Source organism: Narcine bancroftii, chromosome 5, assembly GCF_036971445.1.
Source record: "Narcine bancroftii isolate sNarBan1 chromosome 5, sNarBan1.hap1, whole genome shotgun sequence".
In the NCBI taxonomy this organism is placed as follows: Eukaryota; Metazoa; Chordata; class Chondrichthyes; order Torpediniformes; family Narcinidae; genus Narcine; species Narcine bancroftii.
Window position 1 is genome coordinate 162,581,371 of NC_091473.1, and position 15,975 is coordinate 162,597,345.

Genomic DNA, 15,975 nt, shown 5'->3' on the forward strand with positions numbered 1-15,975 from the left:
GTGATTCTAGTGTAGTTTCTGATTCAATGGACAAAATCAACTTATGGATGTCAGTGAAAATAGAACCTATTCATTATCCAGGATTACTGCCTAACCCAAGATTCAATTACTTCCGCTTCTAAATTCAGGATTTAGATTGAATAAACTGAAAGTGGCAACCTGTGGAATTTAATTTTGAGTTTGAAAATAATTGTGTCCATTGTTTAAATTTTTAGGCAAAATTTTAATAACTAATACAGTATATTCATTTACATCAAAAAGCAATATGCTGGAGGACCACAGCCCAGTTGCCAATGGGACCACATTTAACGTGGATGCTGACACTCACCTGCAATAGCAGAAAGGAGTCAGTCCTCAAAGGCACATGTGCTCAGGCAGTCCAACAGCAGCAATGCACATAGTGGCTGTCAAGGAAGAGGAAGTGAGCTCCATATGTGTCGCAAAGAGTTGACTGAATTTTTTGGTGTTAAAGACATACTTGAGTTGCCATTGAAAAGGTTGCTGGGATAGAGTTTGTCTGGGGTAAGAATCCCCACATGCTAGAATATTTCTAGATTTGTCAAGGTAGGATCAACATATGCTTCATGCTTTCTGTTTTTCTCTCACAAACACAGACACTCCATTTACAATGCCATACACCCAATTCTCTCCTACACCATCTCCTACAACTCTTTCCATCACCTCCACTCCTCACACACAATACAAGAATCTGTGTAAATGGACAGTAAGAAAAAGTCTACTCAATGTCCTTTATTTGATCAAAAACAATGAGAAATAGAAGGAAGATTACCAACATGGTGTGGGTTTGAGGTGGGCATGGCCAATGTGTGTCCTCAAAGAGGAAACCACCTCATGAGCACCACTGAGCAACAAACTATCTCACCACCAGGTTGCTCACTAACCATATCTAACTACATCACCTTTGATTCAATCAAAAGATCACTCATTCTCCTCTCACCAGCTACTCGGACTGCACACTCTCCCCACAGCTGGACATCCCAGACAGCTCCTTCAACTGGTTCTTGCCAGAGGCTTTATAAAAGAATTAGAATAATCTAAGTTTGTGCAGAGTCTCAGGGTCTGATCCTACAACACTCCACATTTCAGATATCTAGCCTTTCACCTGTGAAAACAGATGGTTGTGGAAAAGCACATGTGGCTCATGATATCAGATAATCTAGCCATAATTAAAACTGGGACTCAACTATTTATATGCCCACTTTTCCCAGGCTTGAACGTTTGCAATTATTCTGCTTACAACGAAACAAAGTAATCTCAGATAAAGAGTCTTTGCCCTGAAATGGCAATTGTACTTCTGACTCGTCAAGTCTTTCATGTCAATAGCGTGTCTCTTTCATTAATGATAACATCAACAAAATGTCCCGATGTGATCCAAGCTGTTGAATGACTGCCCGCAGTGTTTGGACCTTTGAGCCCCAGTTTATATCAGTCAGAATGGAGATGAGCCTTGCACAAAAAGTAACGCCATTAGGTTGTTTAGGGTTTTGGGAAAATGTCAAATCTGCTAACTTGAAAGGTAAACACAAATGGCTAATCCGATTTTGAGATGGGATTAATTTCACCTGGAATTGATTTTTTAGCACAACTTACTCCAGATTATGCCAATATTTGTACAATGAACATACATCAATAAATTTCTTTACTATCATTTATCACACATTGAAATTGTGTTAACTTCTAAAAACTGACATTTCAATATGTTATCTGGGAGCATTGTATACTTTGAACTTAATTTACTTTTAACTTCTCTGACTGCTGAAAGACTTTTCTCTCTGATATTTTGAAGGGCAATTTGCTAAATAAGAATAATTTATTTTTATCCACATAATGATGTAAACTCTCAGGACACTAATGATCGATATTTTCAGGATTCCAAAGGAAGGTGCAACAAAACCAATCAAAGAGCAAACAGAAATAAATAACAAAAAAGACAAATGACAGGCAAAGTTTCTAATTATTTCTCAAAGTTATGGATCTATTGTTTTGTTAAGATATAGCTGATCACATCCTTTAGGGAGAGTAAAACAAATGTACTTTTGCAATTTGGCTCATAGGAAGCAGGCATATAAACTGGTTGTCAAGCAATGACAACATCGTTATTTAAAAACCACATCGTTATTTATTTACAACATCACAGGACCTGCACAAACAAGCAATTGTAATTGGAAGATTTAAATCTAAATACTTGACTGTCAATGGTCCAAAGTTCATGGACTTTAGTCTCAAGGGAGACAAAAGAAATAAACCTATCCATCAATAATGCCAGTGGAGTCTGGCACTAATAATTTATGGGGAAAGTATAATGGCTACAAAAATAAGATAATTATTTTCTGGTTTTAATAAATTATTCTTCCCCCTAAATTTAAAAAAAATGTTTCTTATTGTTTGCTGAGGATTACTGTAGCCAAAGGGCATTTTGTGGGAAGTAAACAAGATTGGGCTGAGTATTGGCAATTGTCATTTGCTTGATTTTCTTGGGCAAAGCAGGAAGAAATTTAGCAAAGGTTTCCCTCGGGAGATTAAATGAATGTAATAGGGACCTTAATTACGTGGATTGAAGGTAGGCGGCGGATAAAGTGTGGTTTAAAAGAGATGAATAAGTGGGCTATGAACCCTATGGCTCACCATTTCATTCAGGAGTCAAAGAAGCAATTATTTCAATTAACTTTAAGATATGAAACAAATATTCCCTATTACTATGGACCATTATATTTCATTGCTGGCTCACTCACTTTACTGCACAAATGTTTTATGTTCCTGAATTGTTCGCCACAATTTTAATTTTACCGCATATACACAAAGATTAGATTTGTCCAAAATTCAAAAGCTGCTAATATTACACAAAATAATCCACAGAAGAACTCATTAACATTGCAATGAGTCCTCAGATAACTGCCTTCCATCTTTCCTAAAGCAGAATGCATGGTTTAATAGCCCAAGAGTCACAGCATTCATCCCATTGGGACCAATATTGCCTTGGGTCTCATCAGCAATTCGACAGTGCAATGGCCACATATGGGGCAAGGGAAGTTACTAATACAAATCCGTAATACAGGAAGAAAAATCTAAATCTATCATTTATACAGGCAAGATCCCAATGGTCTCCTTATTCTCTTGGGCATTCCTTAGTTGAACAATGAACCAAAATGCTTCAAAAATTGGATTATTGTTTTGACATGAAAAGGCAGTAAACCATCTGTTAATATCATTAATCTTTGAAGTGACAAAAGCAAAAATGTGCAATGCCTCTCCTCAGATACTCCTTCAGTAAAGTCTTGTTATTATCATACATTAGAAATCAGAAGCACTCTTCATTTTATTTAGTTCAAAAACAACTTTAGCAACCTGCAGTGCCTCAAACTATTCAAGCTTAGGCAAGCAAGGACACCACTTCAGAACGTAAATATATTTTAAAAATAGCTAAGGAAACTAATTACATTGTTAAAATTTTTTGACATACAGCATGACATACAATTATACTGTATCATGCCCTTTTGGCCTCTGAGCCTGTGCCATCTAATTATACTCAAATGACCTGCACCCTGGTACGTTTTGAAGGGTGGGAGGAAACTGGAGCACTCGGAGGAAATAAAAACTAGAAATTACAGAAATTAATACTGTTGCCTCTTAAGTAAAACAGATGAAACAGTACGTTTTGTGCGCCTGCATGAGAATTATGAAGAACAGACTTGAATAATGAGTGGAAGTGCCCCATGATTTTACTCCAACAGAAACAAATGTTAATGCAACCAAATTAAACACTTCTCTGTCCCCCTCATGGTAATGTTTCACAAATGAAACATTTATGCTTGTCCAAGATGCCCAGGTCATTTTCTGACCTTTGACATGGGCAAAGTTTGCCCCTCTGCATCTCAAAATGAAGAACACCCTGTGTTTGTTGTGCTTATAGTGGAATTTTAGCAGAACTACCCAACGTTTTTACTGTGGACAATGATAAGGGCAAAGTCATGCCAAAGTATGTTCACACCTATTCTGGTTTGAACCACTTAGATTTGAATGCTCGGAAGTGGAGTAAAGTTAGTTTTTCCAGGAAAAATGCTTGAAATAACCTTTAAAATTATATTAATGAGGCAAACGTCCATTTACCACATTGTGATATGTATACCAATTTATCTACAAAGGAACAATAAAGTAGAGCCATTGCTTGAATTCATGCAAGCTGTTGGCAGCTTTTAAAAGCTTTCTTGGATGAAAAATGTTGAAAATTTTCTCTATCACTGTAAATGGTCACCTCCTAAATTATTTTTGTCTTTTTTGCTCAAGGTTTTCAATATATCAAGTTGGTTAAAAAACACGTCTTTTTCATGCCTCTTTAATGGGGGATTGGTCTCCTTGTTTGAATGATTGAACTTCTGAGGTCACACTCAGCAGCAGGGGGGGCCCTGTCACCTTGACAACTGGCAACTTCAATAAACCCTGAAAGGCCAAATTAACATTTGGTGGAAATTGGTGCTAAAAGTTGCACAAAGATCATTGTTTTGGTAACACTGCAACTTGATTATTGCTGTTCATATCAGTTCATAATTACACCCAATCATTCAAACACAAGAGAGACAAGCCGTGAACCTCATGGAATAGCTGAAACACAAGAACATGCCACTTGTCATGATATCTGAAATGATAAGCCCAAACAAACAAAAATGCTTGCAAATAATCGATGCTATGATAAATATTTCAACATCCCATACAACCCCACTGTAACAGAGAGGGCTTGTACCTCAAAACCATTTGTATTGTAATTTTCTGTAATGCATACCCTTGAGAAAAATTAACAAGATTTTGCATTTTGTGCCTTTGTAGCTGTTTTTCCCTCATAAGCTCTGCAAAAGTTCATTTTTATTCAGTATCTCAATTTTTTTTGCATCAGCGACTGCGAATTCTGCAAGGGCGAACTTCCGTAATGTGGGGTTACAGTATATTAGTGTTCTTTCATAAGGTAGCACGATGCTTTCTCATTTGTTTACAAAATAACATATAGCCCTTTAACAATACTTTTTTTTTAGTAAGCTATCATGCTGGAATTGTTTAATACCACCTGGACAGACACCGAACCTGCAGCCTTAAAATAACTCTACAGCCATGTCTGCCTGTCCCGCATCGGACTTGTGAGCCACAAACGAGCCTGCAGCTGACGTGGACATTACCCCTCCATAAATCTTCGTCCGCGAAGCCAAGCCAAAGAAGAAGAATTCTGGTTAGTTAATCATAACATGCCATGCTTAATGTGCTGTGTATACTGAGAAACTCATTTGAAAGAATGAGTTTTTTTGCGAGATAACCCAATACATAATATTTTGCACAATTGCCAAAGAACTAAGCCTTGGGTATTGCCATCAAAAGGTGAATAAAACAGATAGAAAGCACAACTGATTTGCCTCCTGTTGCATTGTTATTCAATCGACAACAAAGCTCTTTTGTTAACTGTCAAATGTTTTCTACCACTCATGGGTAGTATTCTCGATATTGGAACAAATAAATAAATGCTATATGCCCACAGGTCCTCCCTCATCATCACACTTCACTTGTGAATCTGCAGGGTCATCTACTGCATCTGGTGCTCCCATTGTGGTCTCGCCTGCACTGGAGAGACTTGTCATAGACTGGGAGATCACTTGGGTCAGAACCTTCGCTTTGTCTGCTGCAATTGCGAGAATCTCCCAGTGGCAACCCATTTCAATTTTCCATCCCATTCCCATGTCGACATGTCTGTCCATGGTCTCATGCACTAGCAGAATGATGGAACAACACTTCATATTTTGTCTGGGCATCCTCCAACCAGATGGCATTAACATTGACCTCCATTTTCTGTTATTTCTCCCCACTTCCCCTCCCCTCCACCCCCACTGTCTCTCCCCTTTTCTATTTCCACATTCCTCTCTCTTTCCCTTTCCTTCTGCCTCCAGCTCTGCATTCACAAAGCCATCCCCTCCCCAATCAATTCTCACCTTTCCTCCTATCTGTGTTGGCCTGTTTCTCCCCCCCCTCCCCCCCCCCCCCCCCCCCACCCTGCCCTTTCCTCCCTTCTCCCCCAGCCTTTTAATTCAGGTGTTTTCCTGTTCTTTGCTTATACTTTGGAGAAGAGCTCAGGCCTGAAACATTGGTAATATATCTTTACCTCCTATGGACGTTGTCCAGCATTTCTGTGCATTTACTACAATCACAATGTCTGCAAACTTATGTGTATCCCTCTAAAGAAAAGCTTTCATCAGTCTGGTTCCCTTTTCAGTCTCCTCCACTGAGAGCACATCTCTTGGTTAATGTTTCGCCTAGAATACTTCCAAGTCTTGATGAAAAGTTATGATTGGATCATGTAGGAAATGCAGTTCTTCCAGAATGTTGCAAGCTCTAGTCTCCGCTGTAATAATGCCTGCAGTTTTCCATCTGCAAGCTCTACCAACTTTCCACACAAGAGGAAATCAATTTTAATATTTTTATCCCAACCTTCATATTTCTCCAAGCTATGACTACAGTGATTTCATCTGTGCATCTATGAATAGCAGGACACATTATTTTTCTTGTTTGGTTTTTCTGTTTCACTATCAGCATCAGGCCCTTCAAATAACGTCACAATCCTCTGGAGTGCTTTCAATCATCATTGCTTCTTTCTCAGTCCTAAACCTGATTAATCTTTACTACGATGCTTCATCCATGTCTACCGCATGGCAGGCTTCAAGAAGTACAGTGGAACTAAAGATTACTGTAATTCCATCTGTGATGGTTTTGCAGGACACTATCTGCACACAACTTTGCCAGTTTTCTCATATAACTGAATGTAGTTTTACAGCACATAACTAGGGTATTGGCCGACCTTACTGCCCATCCACAATTTGTATGCATTAGGTCTGTATGCTTATTTCCGTTGTGTTTCTTTAAACAATATTGCATTAATGGTTCAAATTGCTGTGAATCAATGTGCATACAAATCTAAACTGATTCACATTCAAAATAAACTAATGTTTTTCCTTTCCAAAAATGGGCGGTATGGTTATCGTATTGGTTAGTGCAAAGCTGTTGAAATGCCAGAGACTGGGTCTGGGGGTTTGAATCTCACACTGTCTGTCAGGAGTTTGTACGTTCTCCCTGTGTCTGCATGTGTTTCCTCTGGGTGCTTCAGTTTCCTCCCACCCTTCAAAATGTACAGGGGTGTAGGTCAATTTGTGCAACTGGCTCATGGGCCGAAAGGGCCTGTTACCATGTAGTATATCTAAATTTAAATTTAAAACATACTCTTTCAGCAAATAGTCAACTTTAAAGTAATCTTATAAAATCTAAAAAAAATAGAAAATTAAATTGTGGGTTCAACCAACAAGAACATTTTTTTTTACAAGTTAATTTTCAAAATAACCCAAAGACCCCAGATAAAGATGGAAGGCCCTGAGGTTGAACTAAATTTTTTACAAGAAAACAAGACCAAACATATCATCCTGAAGGTAGCTATCAATGGTGCAGCCTTACATTTTCTATGAACGCTTCTATAAATGAATATTTTCTATTAATTTTATTGGTATTAATTGCAGCAGTAAATACCATTAATAATAATTTTGATCCATACAAAATCTCTTTCCCATTCTAACACAATGCAAATACAGTAAAATCCCTGTTATTGGGAATTCAAGCAACTGGCAATCCAAGCAAATGGCAAAAAAAATCCGAGGACATAAATAAATAAAAATAAATAAGAATAATTAAAAAGTTAAATGAAAGTTTATAATGGTAAAAGTTAATGTTCTCCAGAGCAACACATAACCCCTTGGTGAAGATGGGAGCAAACATTCAGTCAGCGGAGTGCCCCAGTCATGCTCCGCCCACAGCAGCTGTTGAAATAAAGTTGTGTTTGAATAAAATGGCGTTGGCCAATGCCGCTTGCCGCTGGGCAACTCTCCCAAAGTGTCTCCCTATCCCTGCCTAGTAAGGGTCTTTCTCTTTATTTTTATATTAAGTACATTAGTAAGGCTTTATCTGTAAACTTGGGGAGGGGGGTTAATTATGACGGTGGAACAGTTAGCGTAGCAGTTAATGCAAGACTGTTACAGCACCAGCGACTGGGGTTCAAATTGAAATTTTGTAAATTATGGGAATTATCTGATTAAAATGAACTTTACACAATTAAAGGCGACAATACTGATTTTTTTTTTACAATTTAATTTCCATTTTGCACCGTCATTTGTCTTTTAAACTGTGTGTTCTTAATGCAGAGGTATCCACCAGAAAATTTGCATGTCCGGCATTTCCCAATCCCCATAGGTGCCAAATTTTCTACTGATTTTCAGGTTCCATGCATTTTATTTGTAATCTTTTGTGTTAATTTAAAACTAAACTAAAAATATTAAACCTGTAAATATAATTTTTAAGCATTGTTGTCAAAGTTCTCAAAATCAATTTGTTTGCATTTCAATGCTATCATTATTACATATGCTGCTATTTACTGCAGAAACATCCATAAGAAATATATTGATGCATGTACATACATGAACATAAAATCCCCATTATCAGAATTCAAGCAACTGGCAAAAAAAATTGAGGAAAATAAATACGTAAAAAATACAAAAGTTTAAAATTAACGACCGCAGCAATGATCTTGCCAACGACACAACACGCAATTGCAAGCAACTGGCAAATTCACTTTTCTGGCATCTACCAATCTGCAAAGGTGCCAGATTAAGGGTTTTTTTTTACTGTATATCAATTAATTAACTCATTCAATATTTTTGCCTCTTTAAAGAATAAGAACCATGGGCAATCTCAACATACTAAAAATATTTTGGGTTATATTTAAGGAAAGACCCCATCTCCACACACATTACTGCTACAGATTTTTACTTAGAATTCTGATGCAACCCAGAATTGGACAAGCAGGCTAATTAACAAACTACCACTTTTTGAAAAGGGAAACTCATTAAAAACAAAGATATCTCCCTGAACGTGGTTTAACCATGGCAAATGGCAGGGAATCTTCTTTTTCAAAATTTCAAACCATTAACTTGAAAAAAATAAGGTATTAAAACTTCTTTATCTGACTAAAGACATCTTGAAAACCATCCTTGTAATTGAGCTGATGGAGCTGACTATTGGTGATATTGTCACGAGAGTACTGCCATGCTAAATATATAATAGAGTGTTCGCACAACATCCAAATTGTATAACATCCTATTTCACAGAACATATCACGGACGTTGAGTGACGCATGACTGTATTTCCTTGGTTGATCTGAAGATAATTCAAAACATATTTTGGAGATCTAAGTCCAAAATGCAATGGATTCCAATAAAGTTAAAGAATCTTTGAAACAGTTCATCATCCATTGATATAGAATTGTGTAAAAATGTACAAATTGAATTCTGGAATAATTTGTTGAATACTGATACTGTTTAATAGCAGATCAAAAACATGATACTGTAATGTAATGAGCAAGAAAAGTAGAACTAGGAAGAGAGCTTCAAGTTCCTTGGTGTCAACAACTCTGAAGATCTGTCCTGGGGCCTCCATGTCGATTCAACCATGAAAAAGGCTTGACAGCAGCTGTACTTAATCTATCGGGAAAGGAGGTCCAGGAGCCTAAAGACAAGCACTCAGCAGCACAAGGACGGCTTGTTCCCCTCCGCCATCAGATTCCTGAATAATCAATGAACCAAAGACTCTGCCTTACTTTTCGTGCATTATTATTTTTACTTTTTTATAGTAATGTTGTAAGATGGTTATAATATGAATGTTTCCCCTATGATGCTGCCCACAAAACAACGAATGTCATGACAATAAATCGTCAAAGTAGGTAACCACGAAACATCAAATTGTCAAAGGCAATGACAGTGAATGAAACACAGGTGCCCAAAACGTACAAAGAACTTTTAAACGAAACATCTAATTAGCTGCTACAATGGAAATGCTGCATAGTTGATGTACATGGATGGCATGGTCTTTGCACGGGGATTTTTCCTATTATCCCGTAATATAAATATGAACATTGAATCTAGCTCATAGAACAGTGAAGTACAGTGGAGTGGCATGGTTAGAGTTGCAGTTAGCGCAATGCTGTTACAGCACGAGCGACCCAGGTTCAAATCTGATGCTGTCTGAAAGGAGTTTGTACGTTCTCCCCATGTCTGTGTGGGTTTCCTCTGGGTGCTCCAGTTTCCTCCCACTCTTCAAAATGTACCAGGTTTGTAGGTCAATTGGGGTATTTGGGCGACACGGGCTCATGGGCCAGAAAGGGCTATTATCATGCTATGTGTCTAAATTTAAAAAAATAATAATTAAAATATTTTAAAAAGTACAAGTCACACAGAGATATTCTGATACTTTAAATCAGTGTGTCCGTGGTGATTTAAAATTCTGTTGATTGATATGAACCATTCAATTATTATAATGATAATGATCTTTTTATTAGACAGTGTTAAATAAAATACATGATCATAGCTTTTCTTGGTTTCTTGATTAATTGGCATTCTATTCACCTTTTAATTCAGTCTTGGTCATACCAGATAACCCAAAGAAAAATCATATTCAATTTAAGCATCAATTTTATTTTCTAAACTTGAGGCAAACTATTGTTTAAATTCCTATTACAAGCAGCTACATTCATCTGAAAGTCAGTCTTGATTTTTAAAAAAATAAATGGCTTCATCTACATTGCAAAGGATTCAACTTTAATCAATCTTACTGCAAAATAAGTTGTGGCAATTTTGCTAAGGGAACAAGGGAAACTGTAAAAATAATTCTCACGATCCCCTAGCCCAATTACCCGCCTTTTCATGTGATCTTTCTATAACCAACCATTCAAATATATCCTTTTGCAAATCTACAGTAACCTTGCTTTGATTTAGCTCATGAAGGTCGTAACTTGCGACTGCAACACTACACCCATCTGATCACTGGTTCCATCAGTTGTAGAGCTCAGGATTTTCAGAAGCTGGAGACCATCAAGGTTAGAACTAAAACTAGGGTTGAGGCAGTGTTTTTCAACTGCTGCTGTCCAAAACCTCAGAATTTCCACACATGCTGAATGATGCCTTCGCCAGCTGTGGTTTCATTTCAGAAGTTGTTGCTGTTATGAGCCCAAAGGACCCCAAAACCCAACATGACAAATGGTTACTTAAGCAAAGGTTGTTTTTAATTATCTTTAAACATGAAAACAGAATCAAACTTTAACTTATCACTATTAACTTAACTACCCAACTTAACCCCCTTTTAATTCTAAGCGCAAATGGATGTAGTGTGTGTGTAAATTTAGGAAAAATTCTTTGGTTCTCAGTTCAATCTGCAAGTTCACTGGTTACAGGCAATTTCTATACTGTGCACAGAATTTAACATGTATAAAGCTCACCAGGCTTTGGTGCTCAAAAGGTAAATGGTTACCACTCAGGAAGGTTCTTGTAGGTTTGCAGAGAGAGATGTGTGGTTCCACGATTTCCACAACTGAGGTACCAGCATTAGTCATCTCAATATCTTGCTGATGAAACTTGCCCCATCAGGGTTCTCCAGATGATAACTGCTTTCTTTCAGACTACCACTGAGTTTCCTTCTGTTCCACTTATTCCAAGAGAAACATCAGACAGATAGCACTTCCAGCCATCTGCCACTCTGGAGCTTCTGTTTCAGTTCCCTCAAGCTTCTCCTGGCTTGTTTCAGGTGTCTCTCTTTCTCTGAGATTCCAACTGCCAGCCACATATCCTTCTCTCTCTCACTTGCAAAAACCCCCACCTTCTCCAACAAACAATAGGATTTAGTCTTCTGCTCCCATCTGTTGTTTTAGGTAGACAAACCTCTCAAAGACCTGAGTGAGCACTTTGTAGAGAGGTCAAAAGCTTTGCAAAAAGGTCCAACACCAACCTGGCTCTTCCAAGACAATAGCCGATTCATTTCATGACATTGTTTCAATTAGCACCTACTTGTGAGATGTTCATATAATTCTCCATAGTTTCTGTAAAGTCACTGAATATGAATTCTTCAGTATTTCAAATAAGATCTGTTTTAAAATGTGTGTATGTATGTAACATACTTTAATTTTACCAATTTATCTCCCAAAAACATTTCCAAATATTCCATCACACTGCTTATCTTTAACCACCACACAGGCTTACAGAAACAGGCAGGCATTCCTTCCTCAAGCTGTGCACTAAAGTGCTAGTAGAGATTAAGTACTTGAGTCATGCAGCCAAATTTCATTCTATAATCTTTTGATTCAAATGCAAAATTTCTAATCTACTTAGAAAGGAGAATGGAAGAAGTGGAATTAATTTATAATGGATGCACTACAAAAAAAAAGAAATCTCGGAGTAGGTAACATATCTGACAATGTAATTCTGACCAGTTTGAAATTAGTAACTCAGAAAGTGTTTCTCTTAAAGTTCAAAGTTCAGTTTATTGTTAGAGTTCACGCACACATACAACCCTGAGATTCTTTTTTCTGTGGGCCAGGCAGAATTACCACTTATTGCTAGTGCAAAAAAAAACTTGTACTCAACATACACATGTAAACAAACAGACTGTAATACAGAGAAAAAAAATCAATGAAGTGAAAAAGAGTCCTGAAATTAATTTGTTGTAGAGGAGTCTGATGGTGGAGGAGTAGCAGCTATTCCTGGAACTGGAGGTGTGGCACCTATACCTCTTTCCTGATGGTAGCAGCTAGAACAGAGTGTGTGCTGGCTGGTGTGAATCCTTGATGCTTGTTGCTGCTCTCTGATGGCAACATTCCCTGTAGATGTTCTTGATGGTAGGGAGGGTTTTGCCTGTGATGTCCTGAGCTGTATCCACTACCTTTTGCAGGGCTTTACAGTCAGGGATATTGGTGTCCCCACTCCAAACCATGATGCAGCTGGTCAGCACACTATCCACCACATATTTGTAAAAATTTGCCAGGGTTTCCGATGTCATACCAAATCTCCACAAACTCCTGAGGAAGCAGAGGTATTGACCCTGTGCTAAATCATTGTATGAATTGGTCTCTCCAAAACTCATGAAATTGGTCAAATATGCAATCAGAAACAAATGGAAATGGAACCAGAATCAATTTTGCCCAACTGCCTGAACCTTGGTAACAAGAAAAAGCAAAAGGGCATCAGCACTCTCAAAAGTGTTCCCTGGGCCATGTAGATAAGACTGACGCACTGCAATGGCTGGCATGGAGGAGATAGGATGCATTGGACAGGAAGAGAGTATTCTGAATTACACATGATACTGAATTCTGGATCAGGAGGGAGAAGTCAGGAAGAATACACATAGAACATACGGTTTTATTTAAGTGAGTATATCCAGAAATAATACGAATGATTGAATGTTCATATGATTGAACTTTTCCTGTTGAAATAAATGATCAACCACTTGGAATTATTCTTGAACATTTACATACAGAACACACTTAACAAATAATAAAAATAAAAATTAATAAAAGAAACAATTATTTTACTATATTTCATTGTTATCAAAACTTAAAACTCTCAACTTCATAAGAACACAAATTGCTTGAGAATCACTTCCTGTCGAAAAAGAGCTCATGTTTCAAGCATTTGACTGCTCTTCAGAACTGGGAAAGTGCGAATATAGGCATACAGTATTAAGTTCCAGAGAAAGGAGAGGACAGAGGGAATAGCTATGATAGGATGGAGGCCAAGTTGACACCAAGAATTTTAGTGCGCAAATGAGAAGAAGGTCAAAGAGAAAGGTGTGTTAATCCTTGCTGAACCATGTGCAGATAGTATAAATAAGTAAGATGAGCAGGACAGAGAAGAGAAAATGAACAATGTTGCAAATATGAGATGAAGGGCAGTGCTCTCTACCCTTGCTTTCTCACTTTTCCAGGCCAAATGAAGGGTTGTTCACCTGAAACTTGAACTGTTTCTCACAATAGAAATGCTTTCTGACCTGCTGACTATCTCCAATATTTTCTGGTTTTATACCAGATTTCCAGCATCTCCAGTTTTTACGTTAAACTTGCACAAAAGTGATGTGCTATATTTTTGGCAGCTGCAAAAAAAAACCAACTCAAAATCTTACCTCCAGTATACTAGCACCCCCACGAGGAGAATCAAGCAGACAAATGTCAATGCTGAGACAACCACCAATGGAATTATCCATTCCATTTTACTGGATGGTGAGTATGGTTGTGTGGCCATACTGGAGGAGGATCTGTCTTCTGCACAAAAATAACAGAAAGAGGAAGGCAGTAAAATTGCAGAAATTTAAATTAGGGTAACATTTAATTGAATGCATAAAACATGATATGAAGAACACAGCATGAACATGCTTCTGTAAGAACAATAGAGCTGTTTTCCAGTGGTTCATTCCTGCAGAGTTATAGACCACTAATTATGTGATTACAGAGGTATAAAATGTACTGCAAGTACCATCTAGATGGCGAGTATAATTGCACAAATTAATTCTGCAATCAAGATCTAGTAGTTATCAAATCGCCTGGCTTTGGACTAGTTGTTGCTTTTCCTTCTTTCCTCTTGAAATACATTTCTACAGTTGTTACATACTCTGGAACTAAGGCACAAAATGGATACAATTCTTTCGAAACATCATAATTATCATGAACTCAAAATATCACACTATGTCCAAAGTTACTCTTGGTTGAAATAACTTTTGCATTGTGTTCCTGTAAATTGCAATTAAATGCAATAAAAGCTAAATTTAGTCTCAAAACCAACAGTTCAAACACCAAGGATAAGCAATATCAGATGCATCCTTGTGGTGTAATTGTTTATTGTCACTTAAAAAAAGCCTTCATTATTGATGGAGTTAATGCCTGAGGCAGGTGCACGAAGAGGTGGGGGGGGGGGGTAATAAGAATGATGGCAGTGAGTATCTGTGATGCACGAGTGCAGCTCTGCATGACCGATTCTTAATGCTACTAGCATTCAATGGCCATCAGAAATTCAATGTTGCTTGATAGAGAAAGAAAGGCAGTCTCTCATTTAATCCATAAAAACCATCTTTGATAAAACTATCAGCTCTAAAATTCGTTGATTCTTTTATTGCAATCTGTTGACTGCAACAAAATTAACATGTTTTGCTCAATATTTTATCCATATTTCTTTCTGGGTATATGTGACAAATGTTTCTATTTTAAAGAAGAAATTCATTTATTAATTAATGATTTAGATTATTCCAATGTACTGTATTTGAACGACATGAAAACCGATTTTTCTAATTTTTGGTAATCCCTCACCTCTATGTGTTTCCAGTGTCCATCTCCTCTTTACCTCCTCCCATTCTTATGTATCTCTCTAACCTTCCCCTTCCCAGAAGTCTCTTTCCCACCTTCTGTCCAACACCCTATTACCTCTTTGTCCATCTCCAGTTTCTTCCCCCCCGACACACACTTTTCCCCCTTTTATATGCTTGATATTACCCCTTCCTTCTTTAGTCTCAGTAAAAGATCCTGACCTGAAACAAAGACTTTTTCTACCTTTAGATGCTTTCTGGCCCACTGAGCTCCTCCAGCATTTCATTACTTGCTTTGGTGAAGAATTTCTGCCTGATAGTGAATCCAGGCTTCTGCTAAAGTTAGGAGCTCCCAGGTATACAAACCCCAGTGAGGATTAATTCTGCAATACTGTATGATTGGGCTTTCACAGCCTTTTTTAAAAAATTTAAACAAATTATTCATAGTAACATTTTAATTATATAATAGATTTTCTCACAAACACAACAAAAACAACTCACCCCCTTCCATACATACAGATCCATTCACCATCAGAGCTATCACATTTTTGAAGCATATAGAGTACAGTTGGGGAAACTATTTTTTGTATATATAATAGTTACTTTTATAGCCTTTTTTGTTCCTTGTTACTACTGTATCTGGGGCCCTACGTGGTCCAGGTATGGCTGCCAGACCTTTACAAAAGTGTCATATTTGTTTTTTAAGTTATGTGATTTTTTTTCCATAGGTATACAGCTGTTCATTTCTGCAGTCCATCGTGCTGAGTA

General features: G+C 37.5%; 1 protein-coding gene across 2 annotated transcripts in view; it reads right to left on the reverse strand.

Moving 5' to 3' along the window:
* The window catches only part of LOC138764115 (receptor-type tyrosine-protein phosphatase gamma-like), a 735,396-nt gene that overhangs the window by 74,781 nt on the left and 644,640 nt on the right, over nucleotides 1-15,975 (reverse strand). For both annotated transcript variants that reach the window (XM_069939515.1, XM_069939516.1), the window contains one exon: nucleotides 14,035-14,173. In XM_069939515.1, the coding sequence (XP_069795616.1) occupies nucleotides 14,035-14,173 (139 nt within the window). The remainder of the gene's footprint in view (nucleotides 1-14,034; nucleotides 14,174-15,975) is intronic.